Source organism: Rhodnius prolixus, unplaced genomic scaffold, assembly GCF_049639745.1.
Source record: "Rhodnius prolixus isolate KJV_2025 unplaced genomic scaffold, Rpr scaffold_2, whole genome shotgun sequence".
Classification (NCBI taxonomy): Eukaryota; Metazoa; Arthropoda; class Insecta; order Hemiptera; family Reduviidae; genus Rhodnius; species Rhodnius prolixus.
Window position 1 is genome coordinate 15,099,049 of NW_027411592.1, and position 16,959 is coordinate 15,116,007.

A 16,959-nucleotide genomic window follows, 5' to 3' on the forward strand; every position below is an offset into this window, starting at 1 on the left:
AATCGTTTTCGAGAAAATACTGAAAATCTGAAAAATTGTTTTAGTGAAGCGGTACTTCCGGACGACCGATTAGGTACCTAAGCTAAATATCGAATTTAAATTGGAGATGGCTACAATTTTCTTTCGTCCTTAACAGTATAATGAAAAAGAATATTCAAATTTGTCCAATCATTAGTTTTCTCAAAGATTCGAAGAGGTTATGAATTGATTTCTCGCAAAGAAAGCCCAGAATCACGAACTAAAAGTGTAAGGAAAAGCAAAGATTTCTAAAGATGTTAGTAACTGTTTAATGAATGATCTTAAACATGTACAAGTATTAATAAAAATCCCAAATAACGCAATAAAGTCACCTTCCTCTTAAATTTTTACATTTAATAAATAAATTGAAAAAACAAATATTATTTCCAAATTGCTTACGTAAGATAAGGCAAATAAAAAGCATCATACAGAATCTGTAGCTTCAATTTCATTACTAAATTAAATTTAAATTTTCAACGGTGCCAATAAAAAAACCAATGCAACAATGATTTACTTTATTAAATATTCATAAAATTTTTTTGTTACAATATTCCATTAATTATTCTAAACTCATAAAAGCAAATATTCTTGTATTAAGAAAAGAAGTTCAAAGAAGCTTTTTTGAATGAAATGTCGCTTGTAAGAATATTTAATTTATGCTCTTTTTCATTAAAATAGAATGACTTAGAAATTTAATTATTCACACTAAATTCTTAAACAGAGGAACTCTAAGGATTGGCCAGCATAAATGAACATAACTCATTGATTTTTATTGTATTCAAAATTTTTTGTAGATAAATTTAATCTACTACTAGACAGGAAAAAGTATCGCGATAATGCTAAATATTCGATATGGAATATTCACCAGCTTTTAAATTCGTTTTGAGGTGATCTGACTACGAAAACAAATGGTTTTGGGAAAATGATCCTCTTGAGGATGTATTTATGCGGGTGTTTGTACACTCTAGAGCGCTGAAAGAAGTAAAGTCACTAGATGCTTCATACTTCATAACTTCGTGGGGGACCTACAATAGTCTAAATGCCTCAACCATTAAAGAATATTAAAAGTATTGTGAATAGTGAGTTTATAGAATATTCTTCTATCTGAAGTAGCTCTTTACTGAATGGATTCTCAAGTTTTTGAGATTTTTTTCGAAAAATCGATCCTTTCGATTTTCTCTAAGCTATGGAAATACATTACATAAACTACTCGTAGAACTAAATATAACGTTTATTTTATTTTTATTTTTCTTAAGAAAATATTTGTTTGGCCAGTTGTTAGGGTGGGAAAGGGTCCAATTAATTTTAAAATAAGTTCGACATAATTCGCAAAGTAAGAAAGAAATAGATATTTTTTCCAAAAAAATTCGGAGATTTCAGATAATATTTGAACCTAGAGGAAAGTCGATTGTGTTCACCATAGATTTCTCTTATTCAGGGAACAATAAACTGTGAAAGGTAGAATATTTGAAAGGTTAAAACAATTAAAGTAAAATCAACTAAATAGTTAAATGTTAAGTAAGAATATCCTATAAATATATATCTTACAATAATGAAAGATTTCCCAGAAAACGTAAAATCGCCACTGATAGGTAGTTAGAAGTCAAGAGATGAAAAATAAGTTTGATCCGCTTAATTTGTATTCGAAAACATCCGCGAGGATTGTGGAGATTGAGGATTGTGAAGAAATGCCGCAGTGAAAGAAGTGTCATTAGAAGAAGAAGAAGAAGAAGAAGAAGAAGAATATCTGCGATCCTAAATAATTGACACACATGAATAGAACACTACCATCACTCAATAATCTTCATCAACTATAAAGAGTTTTTTAATCATTTGGTTGGGTCCTTAATTTTTATTCGAGAATATCAGCTTCTGATTTTCAACCAATCTCTCAGTAAACTGGTGATTTTCAATCACAGAATTTAATTCCAGACCAACACTGTCTCTTCAAACACGCTTGATTTATTCATTTTTTTTTTTTTTTAACCGAAAAACTAATACAAACCAAATACACCTTAATGAGCTCTATCAAAATAGAAACATTCTCATCAGGAAATGTTATGGTTGATAAAAGAAAGGAAGTTGGATTCTCAGTCTGAATCTGATTACCCGACCGGTCTCTGCCGAAAAGTAATAAATAGTTGATAATCTGGAGCCATTCAGAACTAAAGAAGAAAGAAAGAAATGCTAAACAGAAGAAATTTTTACGAATAATTTTCTAGATATGATGAATTGTTGAATTGGGAAAGTCATCAGGTGAATGATGAAATTCTAAGAGATCTGACAACAATAAATTTGCTGGACTCTGATTGTAAACGTTACAAGCAGAAGACAATTAAATCACTGACAAAAAAGGTGCACACACTCTGGATAAAATACTGAAAATAAAGGTGTTTATCACTATATTATTTAAGAATAATTATCACTGTCAGAGGACCTGAAACTGGTCAAAAAAACTGGTGCAAATGCTAAAGAATTGAATAACTTATTCTGTTGAAAGGAACTACACCAAAGCTACTCATTAATTAGTAGTAATAATTTTTCTACGAGGAAAATAGGAAATGGTATATTTTTAGGATCAATTAATATTGTTCGTGCAGCTCTAATTGTATGTTCGATAGACGTCTAAATTTGTTCATTGAATGGTGGAACTAGTACATGGAAGCAAATGAACTATAGCATAAGCGATAAAAACTAACAAATAATATCGTCTTCCTTAAAAATTAGGTTCGTTCTTTTTTCATTAGAATTTTATAACATTGAGATTAAGAATGTTTGTTGCTTCTACCGAAAAAAGTGTCCCTTAATTTCTAAAAGAAATATTAATTTTATTAAATTAAAATTTAAAAAAGTAGCACTTTTTTTCGCATGTTTCGCATTACAATAAATTTTTTCTCTTTAGCTAATTTAAAGTGTGATTCACAAAATTACTTTTCGTAAGTCAGTTTCGCAATCATTTATTATTACCAAACTTCACCTATTAATTTCTGCATTAAATATTTTTCTTGTTATAGTTTTTATTTAATGTAGTAACACTAACACCTTTAAAGCAATAATGTTTCATCATTATCAGTAATTAGAATAAGTCATTAGAATGGTAATTAGAACAATCTGTAATAAAGTCGAAGAGATGTACTAATAATAATCATTTTAGAAAATAAAATTTATTGTTTGTTTCAAAAATAAGCTTTTCCAAAAATGGATAAAAGTTAAGAAAATTAGTTTATGACACTTTTAAAAATACGTTACCAAATTGAAAAGATTTTTGTAATAAAAACAAAAATCTTTTCTAATTAAACAAGCTGCTTTTTTATTGTAAGTAGAAAGTGAGAGAGATCAAGGTGTATTTATGATGGCAGTAAATGAAATGAGAAAACAGAGTTCTATGAACAATATTCCTACCTTAAATTTTTGAAACCAATAATTACATTAAACAGTTCGGAACCGAAGAAAGTTTTGGGACTTCAGTGTATAACGCATTTTGGGAATAACGATTATATTTCATGCGATAAATTAGCACTTTAAATTAAGAAAACTATTACAGTTTTGTAAACTACGAGTATACATTTTCTGTCAGTAAACGGAAAGAAAATAACCGTTGAAGAGATTATTTGTTCCGCAACTTTGAACAGAACAGTTTCATTAATGTAAATAAATCGAAAATAACTTATTGTTAGAGTCTTCCTTATTTAAGGGAACTATAAGTTTGGTAACAAAAGATAAAATCAAATTAGAGGTTCAAGATATTAGTGATAACACTGATAAGAGAGAATAAAAAATAAGGAAGGTGATAAAATTGAAAGTAAACTAAAATCTGGTGAATTTTAGCTGTAATATAGTCATTTTGGCCTTTTTCTTCTTTTTAAGTAAAGTAAATTATAAAATAATTTTTCTTTATATTTATTTAATGCTTTTACTAAAAAATTAATTAATATTTTTAATTTTCAAAATTTTATTTAATCAGTTTTTTTAAATAGAGAAATTTAATTTAAACCATCCTTGCTGCAAACATTGCAGCTCTCTTTTGATTAATAGAAAAGTCTGATTTGAAAAAATAAGAAGAAGAAGAAAAAAAGACCGGAGTAAAATAAATAAGCAGCCCTTAAACCGGAGAAAACTCAAGAAAACTCTTGTAATATTAATGAGTGGTGTTTTGCATTTAATGGATCTCCCAGCTGGAAAAACCGTTTGCCAAGTTCCTTTATTTATTTTAGATTTTTTTTTTTTTCTTTTGGTTCTTTAAAGGAGAAAGAATTTTTTGATATTTATTTTCTGTTTTGAAAAGGAATTTGATGTTTTTTTTCTCTGTTGATGAAGTTCGTACTTAAGTTTGTTGTTCAGTATGTACAAGTTTTCAGAATTAGTTTTTTTTTTTTTTTTTTTTTATGTTTATTTCTTTTAAAAAGAGTTATTTACAATATTTGATGATATTTAATAAAATTAGTCAAGTATATTTGAAAATGTTCGTTTTGTTACTCTCACTTAATATGTGCTTTTTAAAGTAAATTCCTGTCTTTAAGCGTTTTCTTTTCCCTTTTTAAATTTATCTACTTCCTAGCTGGGAGTTGAGTTGTCTAACTGGGAAACCGTAAAAGAAAAGACGGAAAATCTGAATTAAAAAAAAAAATACATTGTAGCGAAAAACATTCAAGTTTTATATTAATAATTACAATAGTAAAATAAAAATTGATACTGAATGAAATGATGGCTCTAATTTAAGCTAGCTTGTTTGTGGGTTCCCTTTGATTTTATTAGATAAAATATTTGCAGATAATAAATTACTTACTAGACTGTAGTTAGCGTGGAAACATGATAGGCACTTAGTACTCGATTTATAGGGGGTCATTGTTGACTATGTATTGATTGTATGTGGATGGGTTTGTACAGGTGACAATAGAAAACTCACTATTTCTCTAGAAAATGACCAGCTGTCCACAATCACCGTTATTTTTATTTAAATTTGTTTATATCACTTTAAGGTTATCTATCTATTTGTGTTTTGTTTGATTATTTTATTTATTATGCTAGTAACGAGAGTACTGTTTCAACCTGGGTGTATAAGTAAGTTAGGATCAAGATTATTGGAGGAATATCCAGGTGTTTTGTTATTTTTGTGTACGAAACGAAAGAAAATGGTTAATTATTGGATGGTTGGAAGAAAAAAGTAAAACATGCGTCCTATCCTTTAAGATTTCTTAATCTTTCTTCTTGTTTAAAGAAAAGAAAAGATGTGAACATGCAACCTCAAAAACTGATCAAATACAATAATTTTTTTTTTCTGTTATTTGGGTACTTACGGTTGGGTTGGTCATACAACGGCGCATAGGATCCGGTGGTGTCCTGTAGGTTGGTGAATAACGTCCTGGGAAGCAAGGACCCGGTCCGGCCGATATTGGCAAAGGGGATTTTCCCTGCATCATCTTGTCCGTACTGTACATCATCAGATCCATAATTTTTTGATTTTCCTAATGTTTAAAACAAAACCAAAAAAAAAAAATATCTAAACAGACTCGACTATTTTTTTTTTTTAAATATATGTATGTTCTTTTTTTAATAAAAAGATTTATTTAAAAGATTCTACAAGTTCATTGAATAATTAGTTTTGTTTTTATTTTTCTTAAGAAAATATCTATCTATATATATGTGTGTGTGTGGTGGAGATATAATTTGGTACGGGGTAGTGGCTAGTCCATGGCAGACTGTGTTATCTGCCGCCCCCGGTTACACAATCGTAGGAAGCGCGCATGTCGCTTACAAGACGCCATCTTGTTCGCCCCTCTGCCAATAGTGCGAGCGTTTTAATTGGCTCGCCCCTTCAGCTACCCACTACACATATACACACCATCACGGAGAACTTTCACACAGTACAATAATCTACCCGCCACAATACTTGCCCCGCGAGCGGGGTGGACACTGAACGTTAGCCACCACCACCACCTCACACAAACAATAGATATCATATGGTATACCTTTTCATCTTCTATCTTTTTTCCACCGTTTTTTTTTTTCGTCCAATTAAAAAAAAATGTTAATGACATCCAATAAAATGTTGGTCCATTCTACCCCACCGCCAATCCATTCACCCAATCACAACACAACTGCATTGTTATATAACTGTTGAAAGGTTTTTCAAAAATTCATCGGAATTTAATTGGCAAAGGGTGAGAGGGTTTTTTTGAATGTGTATAAGAGGACAGAAAGGGAAATATATATATTTACTATAAACATGTACGTGTGAGAGAGAGACAAGAGTATGTGCTCCAAATGTAACCTCTCCAATCTTTTTAATTACTTCACAATTTTGGTTTTATTCTAATTTTACAATAGGAACAACTAATTTGTGGAAACAACATTATTGTTTGTTTGGAAACCTTTTTAATTAACTCCTTATTCCCTTCATCCCTTCCAACTCATCAGCCCCCTCTAATGGCTTTTTTTTAGTAATTATTTATTAGTTTATACTTTTTTCGAATACAATTACATTAATTACCCTTCAATTAATTAACAAAAAAGAGTTTGATTAATTCAATTTTAGCGACCAAATATCTAATTACTTTAATTATCAAAATAGAATTTAGAATATTAACATTTAAAAATATGTTCCATCAAATTTTTTTATTGGTTGTCAGGTATTATTATTTTTTCTATTCTACCTCGTCGTCAAAATTGATATAAGTTCAGTGGATTAGATTAGGCTATAAAATTAAATCCATTAGGGTGTAGTAGTTACCAACGCCGACTATTACTAGCGAGATCCCCAGGTCGAGACCAGCGTGCAAAAATATTTATATTTATTTAAAAAAAAAAAAAAAACTTACAGTAAAGTTGGTGTTTCCGCCTCTGTCCACAAAGCTAAGCTCCGCCTGGAAATAATAGACGATTGATTTACTTTTTGCAAAGAGTCAAATATATCCAAAAATCTCCGCATTTCGATGTGTATTGTGTCTGTTAGTGATGTCAGTAGGTTCTTGGCGCCTCAATCCTTCCACAACAACAACCACGCTGTCCACCAACTTACCGAAGCTGTAAAGGATTCATTTTTTTTTTTTAGAAAAAAGGAGCCTTTTAATTTTTATTCGAACTCGACTTAGCTTATCTATTCCTTTCAGTTGAACCATTATCCTCCAAGCGCATTAATTATTATGGTTATTTTCATTAGCGCTAAGAAATCTTGGCTATCCAATTATGTCTGGGTAATAGAGGAATGAGTGTGTTTGTAAGTTACATTTAACTGTGGGTACCGTATCCCAAATACTTTTACACAAAAAATCTATATATGCAAGCGAGTTGAGCTTAAAGGTTTGTTCTAATCGAGGCAATTTTTTTTGTTTTTACGCTAGAATACCTTCAAAAGTATAGATAAGTGGATTCCCTTGTGCAAAAAGATGAAGCTTTCAATTTAGTATACGTACATTATAGAAAAGCATCAATTTTAAGGTTTTTGCGGGAATGGCAAACGACTTCGATTTGTTCGTTTGTTGATTTGGATCTTAGGTCCGTCCCAACGTTTCTGATTGCCGTCCTAATTATTTGCAGTGCCGATCAAAATAAAGCAATAAATATCTTATTAATGTTTCACTATCTTTATCTTATGCCTTACTATCCTTTTAGTTTTTAACTGACTTAGGGTCATAGTACTTAATAGTTAATAAAGGATCTTATACTAGTTTACATTCTCCCATGCTTTACTTCTGTTCGTCTACCTTCCATATTTATTACTGCGGTCTAGGTAGTTATTAGAGGTTGTTTTAAATTAAAATTCTCATCTCAAAATAATTTGAATTTATAGTCAAGTGGAATCAATTCCAGCTGTGTAGAACTTGATCCTACTTCGTTATCGTTATTAATGTTTAATAATTTCATGGATGGCTTCGAAATCAAAGAGCAAGTTGATATGAAATTCTTTAATTCCCAAGAACCACATTGAAAATTTGATTTTCAGAAGTTTTCCTTCTTTGGAAGGCACAACAACCAAGTTTCCATGAACATATTCATTCTAACGTCAAAACTGTTGAGGACATATTTGCAAAGTTTTCAAAAACATCCACAATCTAAGTTAACAACAGTTTAGAACATAAGTACAAAGTTTCTAAGAATAAGGTTAATAGGAACTCGACTCAATATAGAGATGTGGTTACAAACTTGTTCATCAAGTTGGTCTGTTGAGAAAATAGTACGTAGTGGTTCAATTGAGGTGGCTTCGGGCTACAATGGTCTCAGATATTGGCTACTTTTACTAGATATATACTGATTTAATGGTTTGACGAGGTGTACATTAGTTAGTAGCGATGTACGTTGGTCTTATTATGAACTGTCAGTTCTGGATTAGATCGGCAAGTTTCCACAAATGAGAGAAAGTTGGTTTTATTCGCTATTAAGTATAAAAAAAAGAAGACCTGTTTTCAGTTTCTACTGGCGTGTCCTGTAACTATTCTGTTTTGTGAATAGCTTCCAAAAATTTCAGACAGATTAATCGCAATCCGATATCCTTAAAGTTGGAACATTCACAATAAACATGAAAGTCTGTGACGTAAGAAACAACTTTCCTGGAAAATTTCACATGAAATTCGATGAAAAATTTAACATTGCAGAAAACATTGTTCCATAACATTCATGAAAAATGCGATCAGATAACCAAAATTGGATAACTTCAAGTTAATGCAGTTTAACTAAAGATTTTTTTTGTTTTGTTTCTAGTTCTCCAGTTGGGTTCTAGGTTAAGTTTGCGGTCATTTTGTTGAAATTTGTATTTGGAATGAATTTATTCTCATTAATAAAATTCTGTAAAATGTTTTGGTGTAAAGGTTTATCAAATTAAAAGAATTGAAAGTGTAAAATTATCCTTCTTTTATAAACAATCTTTTGTTTTTTGCTGATTTAGGCTTTACTTCTTCACTGCAGAATATGAAGATGTATTCTCCTTATTTCATGATGTTTGGATTTCCCTTGGCCAAATAAACCGACCAAATAGAATATAGAAATGCCTTACCGTTTTGGGAAATACGCCATAGAGGAGTTTCGTACTCAACGTTCGTACTAAGAGTGTCAATAACGGTGCAGTGTATTGCGGTTACCACAGCCTAAAACCTGAAGGCAGACATAGTAACAAAAGCAAAAAGGTTTAAAGATGCATTGATTTGGTTTTACTAATTCTACTTTCATTCATAAATTGTTTTAACGTAGTTTGCATTCTAAGTTTCAATCACGTTTTATTTGCATTTCAATTTATTTACTACTTTTAATTCTTTAATTTTATTATCCAAAAATTAGTTCAAGTCAAATTTTGATAACAGTATATCTCTTTGAAAATCAGAACAAACATTTATATCACTTCTTTTTTTTTAAATATTAACTAAGATGATTACTTTGCCTATTTTTTTAAAATTTACGATATTCGAGCAATTTCAAAGGACAAAAAGGGGGAAAAATAAACGTATCAACACCTTTCGTACTGTAGGACGTTCCCTCATAAATACTTAACAAATCTATTATTTATTAACTAAGGGCCTCCTCGTTTATTCGCACGAAACGAAGGAGTAGATGATAATTAAATAGCATTAATAAGAGGTTTTAATCACTATTAACTATCTAAGAATTTGGCAGTCTTCTATTTTGTATGTGTACAAATCTCTTGTAAAAAGTAAACCGTACTTTTATACTGTGAAACGGAAATCCTCACTTTAGTTTAAAATTTTTTTTTTCCTTTCCTTTGATTTCAATTGCCAACAAATCAGTCAAGAGTTTATCAAAAAACTCGATAGTATTTCAATAATATTAGTTGTGCAGTAGTTTTACAGCGAGAAAAAAAGTTGAGGTGCTCGCAGAATTAAGTCAGATAATCAGACAAGAGGTCCGATGAATGTGCTAGTTGATGGCAAACATTGTAACGTTGTTGCAAAATTGGATAAAATTCTATTTTTGGGCATGGTAATAGGCCTACTACTTACATCTTCGTCAGCCTTCTCTTGTTTTGTTGCTCTTACTTTGGTCAGAAGCTGAAGTCCTCAGAAAATGGATGTAGACCATCCACATTTCTTCCATAAATTATTTTAAAGTGGTAACTCTGTTAACATTGGATAAGATCAAGATGGCTCGGAATGGTTAACTTTAAAAATATTCAAGATTACTTTTTAGTGGCTTTCTAGTCACTGGCTTTAAATCAGTCCTGAACAATATATTAAAACTGAAAAGGATGTTTAAAGAAATTGAGAATGTATTTTCTTGCGGACAGATGTTTTTAAAAATTATTATTTTCTCTGATCTTGAGGTCCCGGGTGTGCAAGAAGTGGCATTCAATTGGTTCAATTCAATTTTTATTTTAATCAACAAAACTGAGATTGACAAGATTTTGGTCTAAGCGCAAATTGTTCCGTTCAAAGCGCACAGTGACATCTTCCTTCAGACTAAAAAACCCTCACTAAGAACTAAGATAGTTTTCATGGTTCTGCGTTCTCGCTACAAGAAGAATGGACAACGAACTTTTCACCTAATTCTACATTAATCTTACTGCCCTCTGTTCCTTAAGAAATTAACACCTTAGGGGGTCATCCGCTTGTAATCGAATTTTATATAAAATGTGGCACGCGTACCCAATATCAGTGACTGACATTGAAACATCGGAAAAATTAAAATGGACAAGTTTTTAATACCTTAGGCTAAGTATGGTAGCTATGGAAATATTTGTTTATTTTGTTCACGTAATAATTAGTGGATTGTGTTCCCACAAATGACCAAATGTTGGTTGGCGAGTTAAGCTGAAATAAATTGCAGGTTACATGTTTGGTGCGTGCCTTTTGTTTGCTTATTTACGTTATGCTTGCTGAACATTTACAACTGGATCTAGTAAGAGTATGTAAGAGGTACATATGTCACTTTCACTAGTGTTAACGTATCCATTTATCCTAGTATTGTGTTGGTCCCATCAATCATGCTACATTTGTAATACTTTTTTTTTTTAATGTTTTAATGGGAAAACTATTAACTAGTCATCCATGAATCGTAGTTTATGTTGAAAGATGGAGTTTAGAGAAACATGTTCTGTTTATTAACAATAAAGAAAAATCTGTCTAAACACTCTCACAATTCTCTAAATTTTAACTCTTACGTTCGACTCAAACTTTGAATATTTTAGCCATATTTGGAAAATCTGTTCAAACACTAAAATCTAACCTTACTGTGACTCCCCTCCAAAAGTTGGTTAAAAAGTATTTTTGTCTTTAGAAGAAAAAGTAACAGATTTTTTTTTTTTAATTTATTTATTTTCACAACTGCAGTATAATTCTGCATCAAGTGAAGCTGATACAACATGATAATGGCATAGATACATGAATACATGAGGGGAGAATTCACCCATTGGTGAAACTCCCAAAATGGTACAGTTCACTATTGTGCACTGGCACTTACTTCATTTAGAAGATCGCGTGGCCACTTGCGCTTCAACCATCTGGGAGGATTTCCTGGTAGAGTGGTAAGTTGCGCTACTAGAGGATTGGGAGAGTAACGTGATCTTTCAGCTTCTGAAACATAGGGAACAAGGAAATCTCGGTGCAAGGTATGATTGGAAACAAAGTAGGGAGCATTAGCGATTCTACGGAGAGTTTTTGACTGGAAGGATTGGATTCTGTAGATATTGGAAGCTTTGGCTGAGCCCCAAAGTTCCATTCCGTAAGTCCAGGCAGGTTTCAGTATCATAGTGTAGATCAGTCGTTTATTCTGTAGAGAGAGTTTAGAACGCTTGTCGAGAAGTCTAGAGAGAAGTTTGTATCGTCTGTTCAGTTCTTTCCGTTTGAGTCTAGTATGTGGATTCCAGGTTAGGCGTTTGTCCATGAAGAAGATTTTTTTTAAAACGTAAAGTATCAAATTTTATTGTATTCATCTTTCTAGAAACATCTGGAGTACTATGTTCATAAAAATTACCAATAGCGAACAATCCAATTGAGCAAGAATGTACTTCCAGTTGGTAATATTACCTTCAAACACAGAATTTTAGCAATAAAATTTACCCTTCTTAACGGTACACAAGAGTAGAACCACACAATTTACAAAACATTTTAGATTGAATCTGTTCACCCCTCAGAAAAAAGTACAATTAATTATGTTTTTTTTTTTTTAATGCCTATTTTTTCAGGCAGGGCTTAACGTCCAACTACCAATTAGTTGTCGTAGACGGAGGCGACTAGCAAACATACTTTACTGTAAATTTCTTTTAGTAACCATTAATAATAAAATCCAAGACCTAAAGACCGGGAATCGAACCAAGTACCACAATTCATATTAGCTTTGCAGGTCTCGCCTCTAACCGCTCGGCTACCGTGGCGCCTTTTTCCGGAAGTTTTATGTAAGTTCTATAAAATGTTCTAAATAATTTTTTTTGGGAAGTCGAAATGGATATTTCTGGTGAGAATTCTTTTATCTTCATCTCTTTATGATTACAGTTTCTTTACTTGTAGAGTTTTGTGGCCCTGAAACCTTCCTTTAGTATCAATTTCCGTAAAAAGAATTTCTGACAAAAGCGAAAGTTTTATTTGTTGTTATTAGAGATGACCGCAGAAATCATAATGTGCACGGAATTCACACTTCCTGGCAACCAATTTTTTTTTTAATTCGAAACTTAGCAGCTCATTTAGTCTCATCAATACTATGTGAATTAGTAAGCCTAACCTCTTCCCCCGCAGAACTGGATTTTCTGGACCCACATCCCATATATACATACTTGTATTCTGACTGGATCTGGAACTGGAAAAAATGATTTAGTTGTACAATGAGGTTTGTAGTGGCCATTTTCTGGAACTTTTTGAGTCCTTTCTCCATCCTTAAATGATCATGATCATGAAGACTGATTGAAGATCATGATGAATCACATGGTGATACAATAAAATGTATTAAATCGTCGAAAAACTTAAATGCTAATGAGTAAATAAAATTAATTTGCCAACGAATCACTTTTTATTGCTCGTATCAAAAACTATCATAATAATCTATAACGTTATCATTTTACTAAAAACCAATTATTGAAACATCGACAGCTCTCCTTCTTCATTTTGATTGCTGCTGAAATTCCTGATTAATGGTCTGTTTGGTCGATAAATTTTTCCTTCGACATCTAATAAGTTGGATCTTTCACCTGCCTGGACGATTTTTCCTAAACTTCAAGGGCTGTTTCTGTCGTCCGACTGCTCCAAGACCAATTTTTCTAGGAACAGTTCAGGCAAGAGCTCAGCTAGGTTTTGATGTAGTGCCGCTCTATTACATCTTTATTTTATAGTAAAATCTACCTTATTATTAAATCCTAAATAAAATTATATATAAAATTTCTTGGCAAAAGCAATTTTCGTTGCCAATGTCTAAAAGTACGTAAAAAATAGTAATTTAACTAACTTGGAAAATCCAAATAGGGAATTCGTGAATTTGCTAAAAATTACTTAGTTTTATGGACTAATGAAAGAACTGTTTTCGTAAATTCCTAATCCAATAATGCTTTTCACATATTTATAAGAGATCAGTAACCCTAACAGTGTTCTTTCAATTGTAAGAAAACATTTAACATTTAGTAGTATCGAATAATGTAAAGTCTTGCCACTAAAAAAAGAAAACGTTTTGGCTTTGTCTTTGTTTACTGACATTTAGTGAAGAATGTAATATTTTCTTATGCCCTTGATCCCTTTATTTGCTCATCAAACCTAACCAATTACATCAGAATTAGTATTTTTCTTACGCAACATAATGATGAAATCTTGAAGAGCGAACATATAAGTGTGAAAAAGCGCTTCAATTGAAACATAGTTTGTGAATTGAGTTTCCGTTTTCCTCTTCTACTCGATAATTATACATCTTGGACGCTTAATGACGGTTTGTGTGTAATCTGTCATTAGTATTGTTACGTTAGAAAAAGCACTCAATATCATCAATTATACATCAATTTCAATAGAGCTGAATAACGTTTAAATTGATCAGTGTGATTTATAATGAGTTAATTTAAATTTTGTGTAATTTTCTTTTAGCTAACTTACTAGGAAAGGATAGTATTGGGTTTTGGTTCAATTTTCTGCATCGAGAATTCATTAAAAATGCAGGTTCAAAAGACCCTAAATCTGAGTTTTTTGATTGTAAATTATCTGTGTGTGTGTGTTTACATGAAAAACAATGCCTTTGGAAAATCGCCGGGATGTTTTTTTTGTATATTTTTCGTGGGAAATTCGATGAGGTTGCTGAAAAAGGGGGAGGGTAGCTCTAACGTGCTATTTCTGTAATGTATGATCCTATTAAGTTAAATATTGTTAAGGAGGGACAAATATGCCAAAAATACCTCAACCAAAGCTACCCCTTTTCTCAATAGATTTGTTCACTTTTCCAAAATGGCTTTTAGACTTTTCTGTAATTTTCGTACTTACATTTTAGGACAGTTCTTGGGAAATGATTGCAATAGGCTTCCTTGTAACATTAGGTTACATTTCAGAGTAATGCAGGTGACAAACTGTATAATGTTGGTAAGAATTGGATATAATCTAAATGTTTGGAGTTTGAACAAAATTAGAGAGTTACTGAACCTTCAGAATATTAGAAAGTCGAGTTTGTTTTGCCATAGATTAATGTTTCTTGAGGTAGCTGATGTTCATCTGCCAATTGTTGTTTTGGTGAGACTATAATAAAAGCTCTGAAAGCTGTTGGAAAGTGTACGATATATATTTAAGTTGTGTTTGAGTTATCAATGCAACGTGCTGTAGTGGCTGGCGCATCCAATTGAACACTAGACCTTTCCTTATCTCTGAGGGTCTGATCTCAATTTATTGTTTTCTGTAATATTTAATTTATTTACCGATAGTATTTTTGCAATTTCTCTTTGGTTATTTCAAGTGTCTTTTACTGTACAAATCAATCGGCAGAATCTTTGCCTGAAAATATATTCAATTTTGGAAGATCAGGATGTGCTTTACTCAAAACCAACTTTTCTTTTGTTTGATACTCTTTTTGTCTTGAATTCTCATCAATAAATAGAATACTCCGATTACTGAATGATTATATATAGCAAAAATTGTTTCCCTCTGCCGTAAATAAGCATTTATTTTACAGTCAATTGTCTTAATTTAATTTAAAAATAGTTACGAGAGTAACTTTTCTTTTTTCTTTGTTAAACATTAGTATATAATTTTTGTAGGGTCCAGAGGATGGCAGGTTTATTATGAATACGTGGGCGTGTAAGAAGCGAAGTAGATAGCAGCGATGAGGAGTAAGTTGGCGTGATGCCTGGGGTCGCCAAGAATTAGCCACGTCCTCGGGGACCTCGTAAAGCGGTAAACCGAACGATACGACCTACTAGTGCATCATTTATACAAACTCAGCTGTGCGTATGTGTGTTTTGCAGAGACAGAGTCGGCATGATATTCTTTACCTCCTCATCTCTTTACATTGCTCTCCAGAACACCAACTTCATGTCCTCCTTAATGTCTTCTACAAGAAGACTGAGACAGAGATGTTAAAAGAAAATTTTACACCCCTATAATTCTGTTTTAGTTCCAGTTACAAACAACACTAAAAAGAGGTAAGTTTCGTTTTATATTACTACATCTTATATCTAACATAGAAAGGGTATTACTAGCAAAAACTAGTGTCCTTTTTATGTTAGACAGCCACTAGCGTAAATTTGGTTTTTATTTGAGAACGTGAGTATTTGTTAAAATTATTTTATTATGCAAATTTCCTGTTCTCCATTTTGTGCCTGCTGACAAGTCTTAGGTATTTCTATACTTTTTTCAATTTCATCAACAACCATTATTATTATAAGTTTTGTATTCAGCAATGGTTATTAACTAAACTAAACTAATTCCAAAAGGAATTTTATAGTTCTAATTGGTATTTTATTTTATTCCTTGCAGGATGTGATTTCCAACTGCCCTCTAGAAACATATTTGCTTCGCTTCGTCAATATACATCTTTAAGTTCGCCAAGATTAATGAGATATTCTATGAATGCGAGTATTAATATTCAAGAAATTTATGAAATTAGGATCGGTAGCTGAGCAACATGCCTACAAAATGTTGTATACAAAATGAGAAAACAAAGTCAAAATGTGGTTAAGATTTTTTTTGGGTGGGGCCCAAATTTCTTTTTTGTTAATAGTCTAAAACTGATAGTCTTCTTTGTTCTTTAGTTCTTAAATTTTGTACATATTTTACTTAAAACAATACCTGTTACAGTAAAGTAAGGAAGATGCTTACAATATAAGATTGTTGATTTTGAAAATGTAGTCATTAGTCAATGGTTACACTCTATTATTGTGAACTTCTGTAGGTTGTGCTAAAAGTTAGCCATTTTCCACGTATCTTCAACCTTTGAAAGGGATTCCCCAGGTATTGCGGCAAAGGGATTTTATTAAAAGATTGGAGTAAGTTTCTGTACAGAAATGACATTTGTGGAACGAGTTTTCTTAATGGATGAGGAATAAAGTTAAAGGAACAGTGGGTATTCTACATTCTCGAGGTTTCTCGAGGAAAATTGGAGCATTAAGATTACAAGAATTGGATGCTTAGGTAGTAATTGGAACGTTTTGTTGACACATGTAATTCCCTAAAATTTTCTATTATGTTAAAAGCTAACGTTCAACTCTTAACATTTCCAAAGCTTCTTTTTCTTTAATTGCGTCATGATGAAGGTGATTGACTGAAATTTCACATATGCTTTAATTTTAAAAAAAATTGTTAATTCTTTTAAGGTTGGCCAAGAGTTCGAACAGCTGCAACAAAAAATAAATCTTAGAGATATTATCTACTAAAATCACTCAGTTGGTTCCCAAAATAGTTGGATCTTAAGAATAGGTGAATGAGTAGAAGTAGATGTCCAAGAAGAAGAGCAGGATCAGTATTTCGATTTGATGATAAGCCAGTATATTGCACGAAGAGTTGGTGATTGTTATTAAATCTCTTTCATAAAACTAGAGGAAGTGGT

The 16,959-nt window shown here is 31.7% G+C and overlaps 1 protein-coding gene and 1 long non-coding RNA gene across 6 annotated transcripts in view; one reads left to right on the forward strand and one right to left on the reverse strand.

Annotated features, from left to right (window-relative positions):
• acj6 (abnormal chemosensory protein 6) overlaps window positions 1-5,736 on the reverse strand; it is an 83,140-nt gene extending 77,404 nt beyond the window's left edge. For 3 of the 5 annotated variants that reach the window (XM_074118126.1, XM_074118125.1, XM_074118124.1), the window contains exon 1: window positions 5,316-5,736. In XM_074118126.1, coding sequence (XP_073974227.1) covers window positions 5,316-5,468 — 153 coding nt within the window. In that variant the 5' untranslated portion in view covers window positions 5,469-5,736. Of the gene's footprint in view, window positions 1-4,804; window positions 5,236-5,315 lie in introns of those variants that run through there. The other 2 variants (XM_074118129.1, XM_074118127.1) reach the window with 1 other exon arrangement.
• A 4,118-nt stretch (window positions 5,737-9,854) lies between these two features.
• LOC141449076 (uncharacterized) lies at window positions 9,855-16,950 on the forward strand. Its single transcript, XR_012455330.1, has 4 exons — window positions 9,855-10,877; window positions 15,173-15,556; window positions 15,891-16,087; window positions 16,727-16,950. It is a non-coding gene; the product is annotated as an uncharacterized lncRNA (long non-coding RNA).
• Window positions 16,951-16,959: the final 9 nt, after the last annotated feature.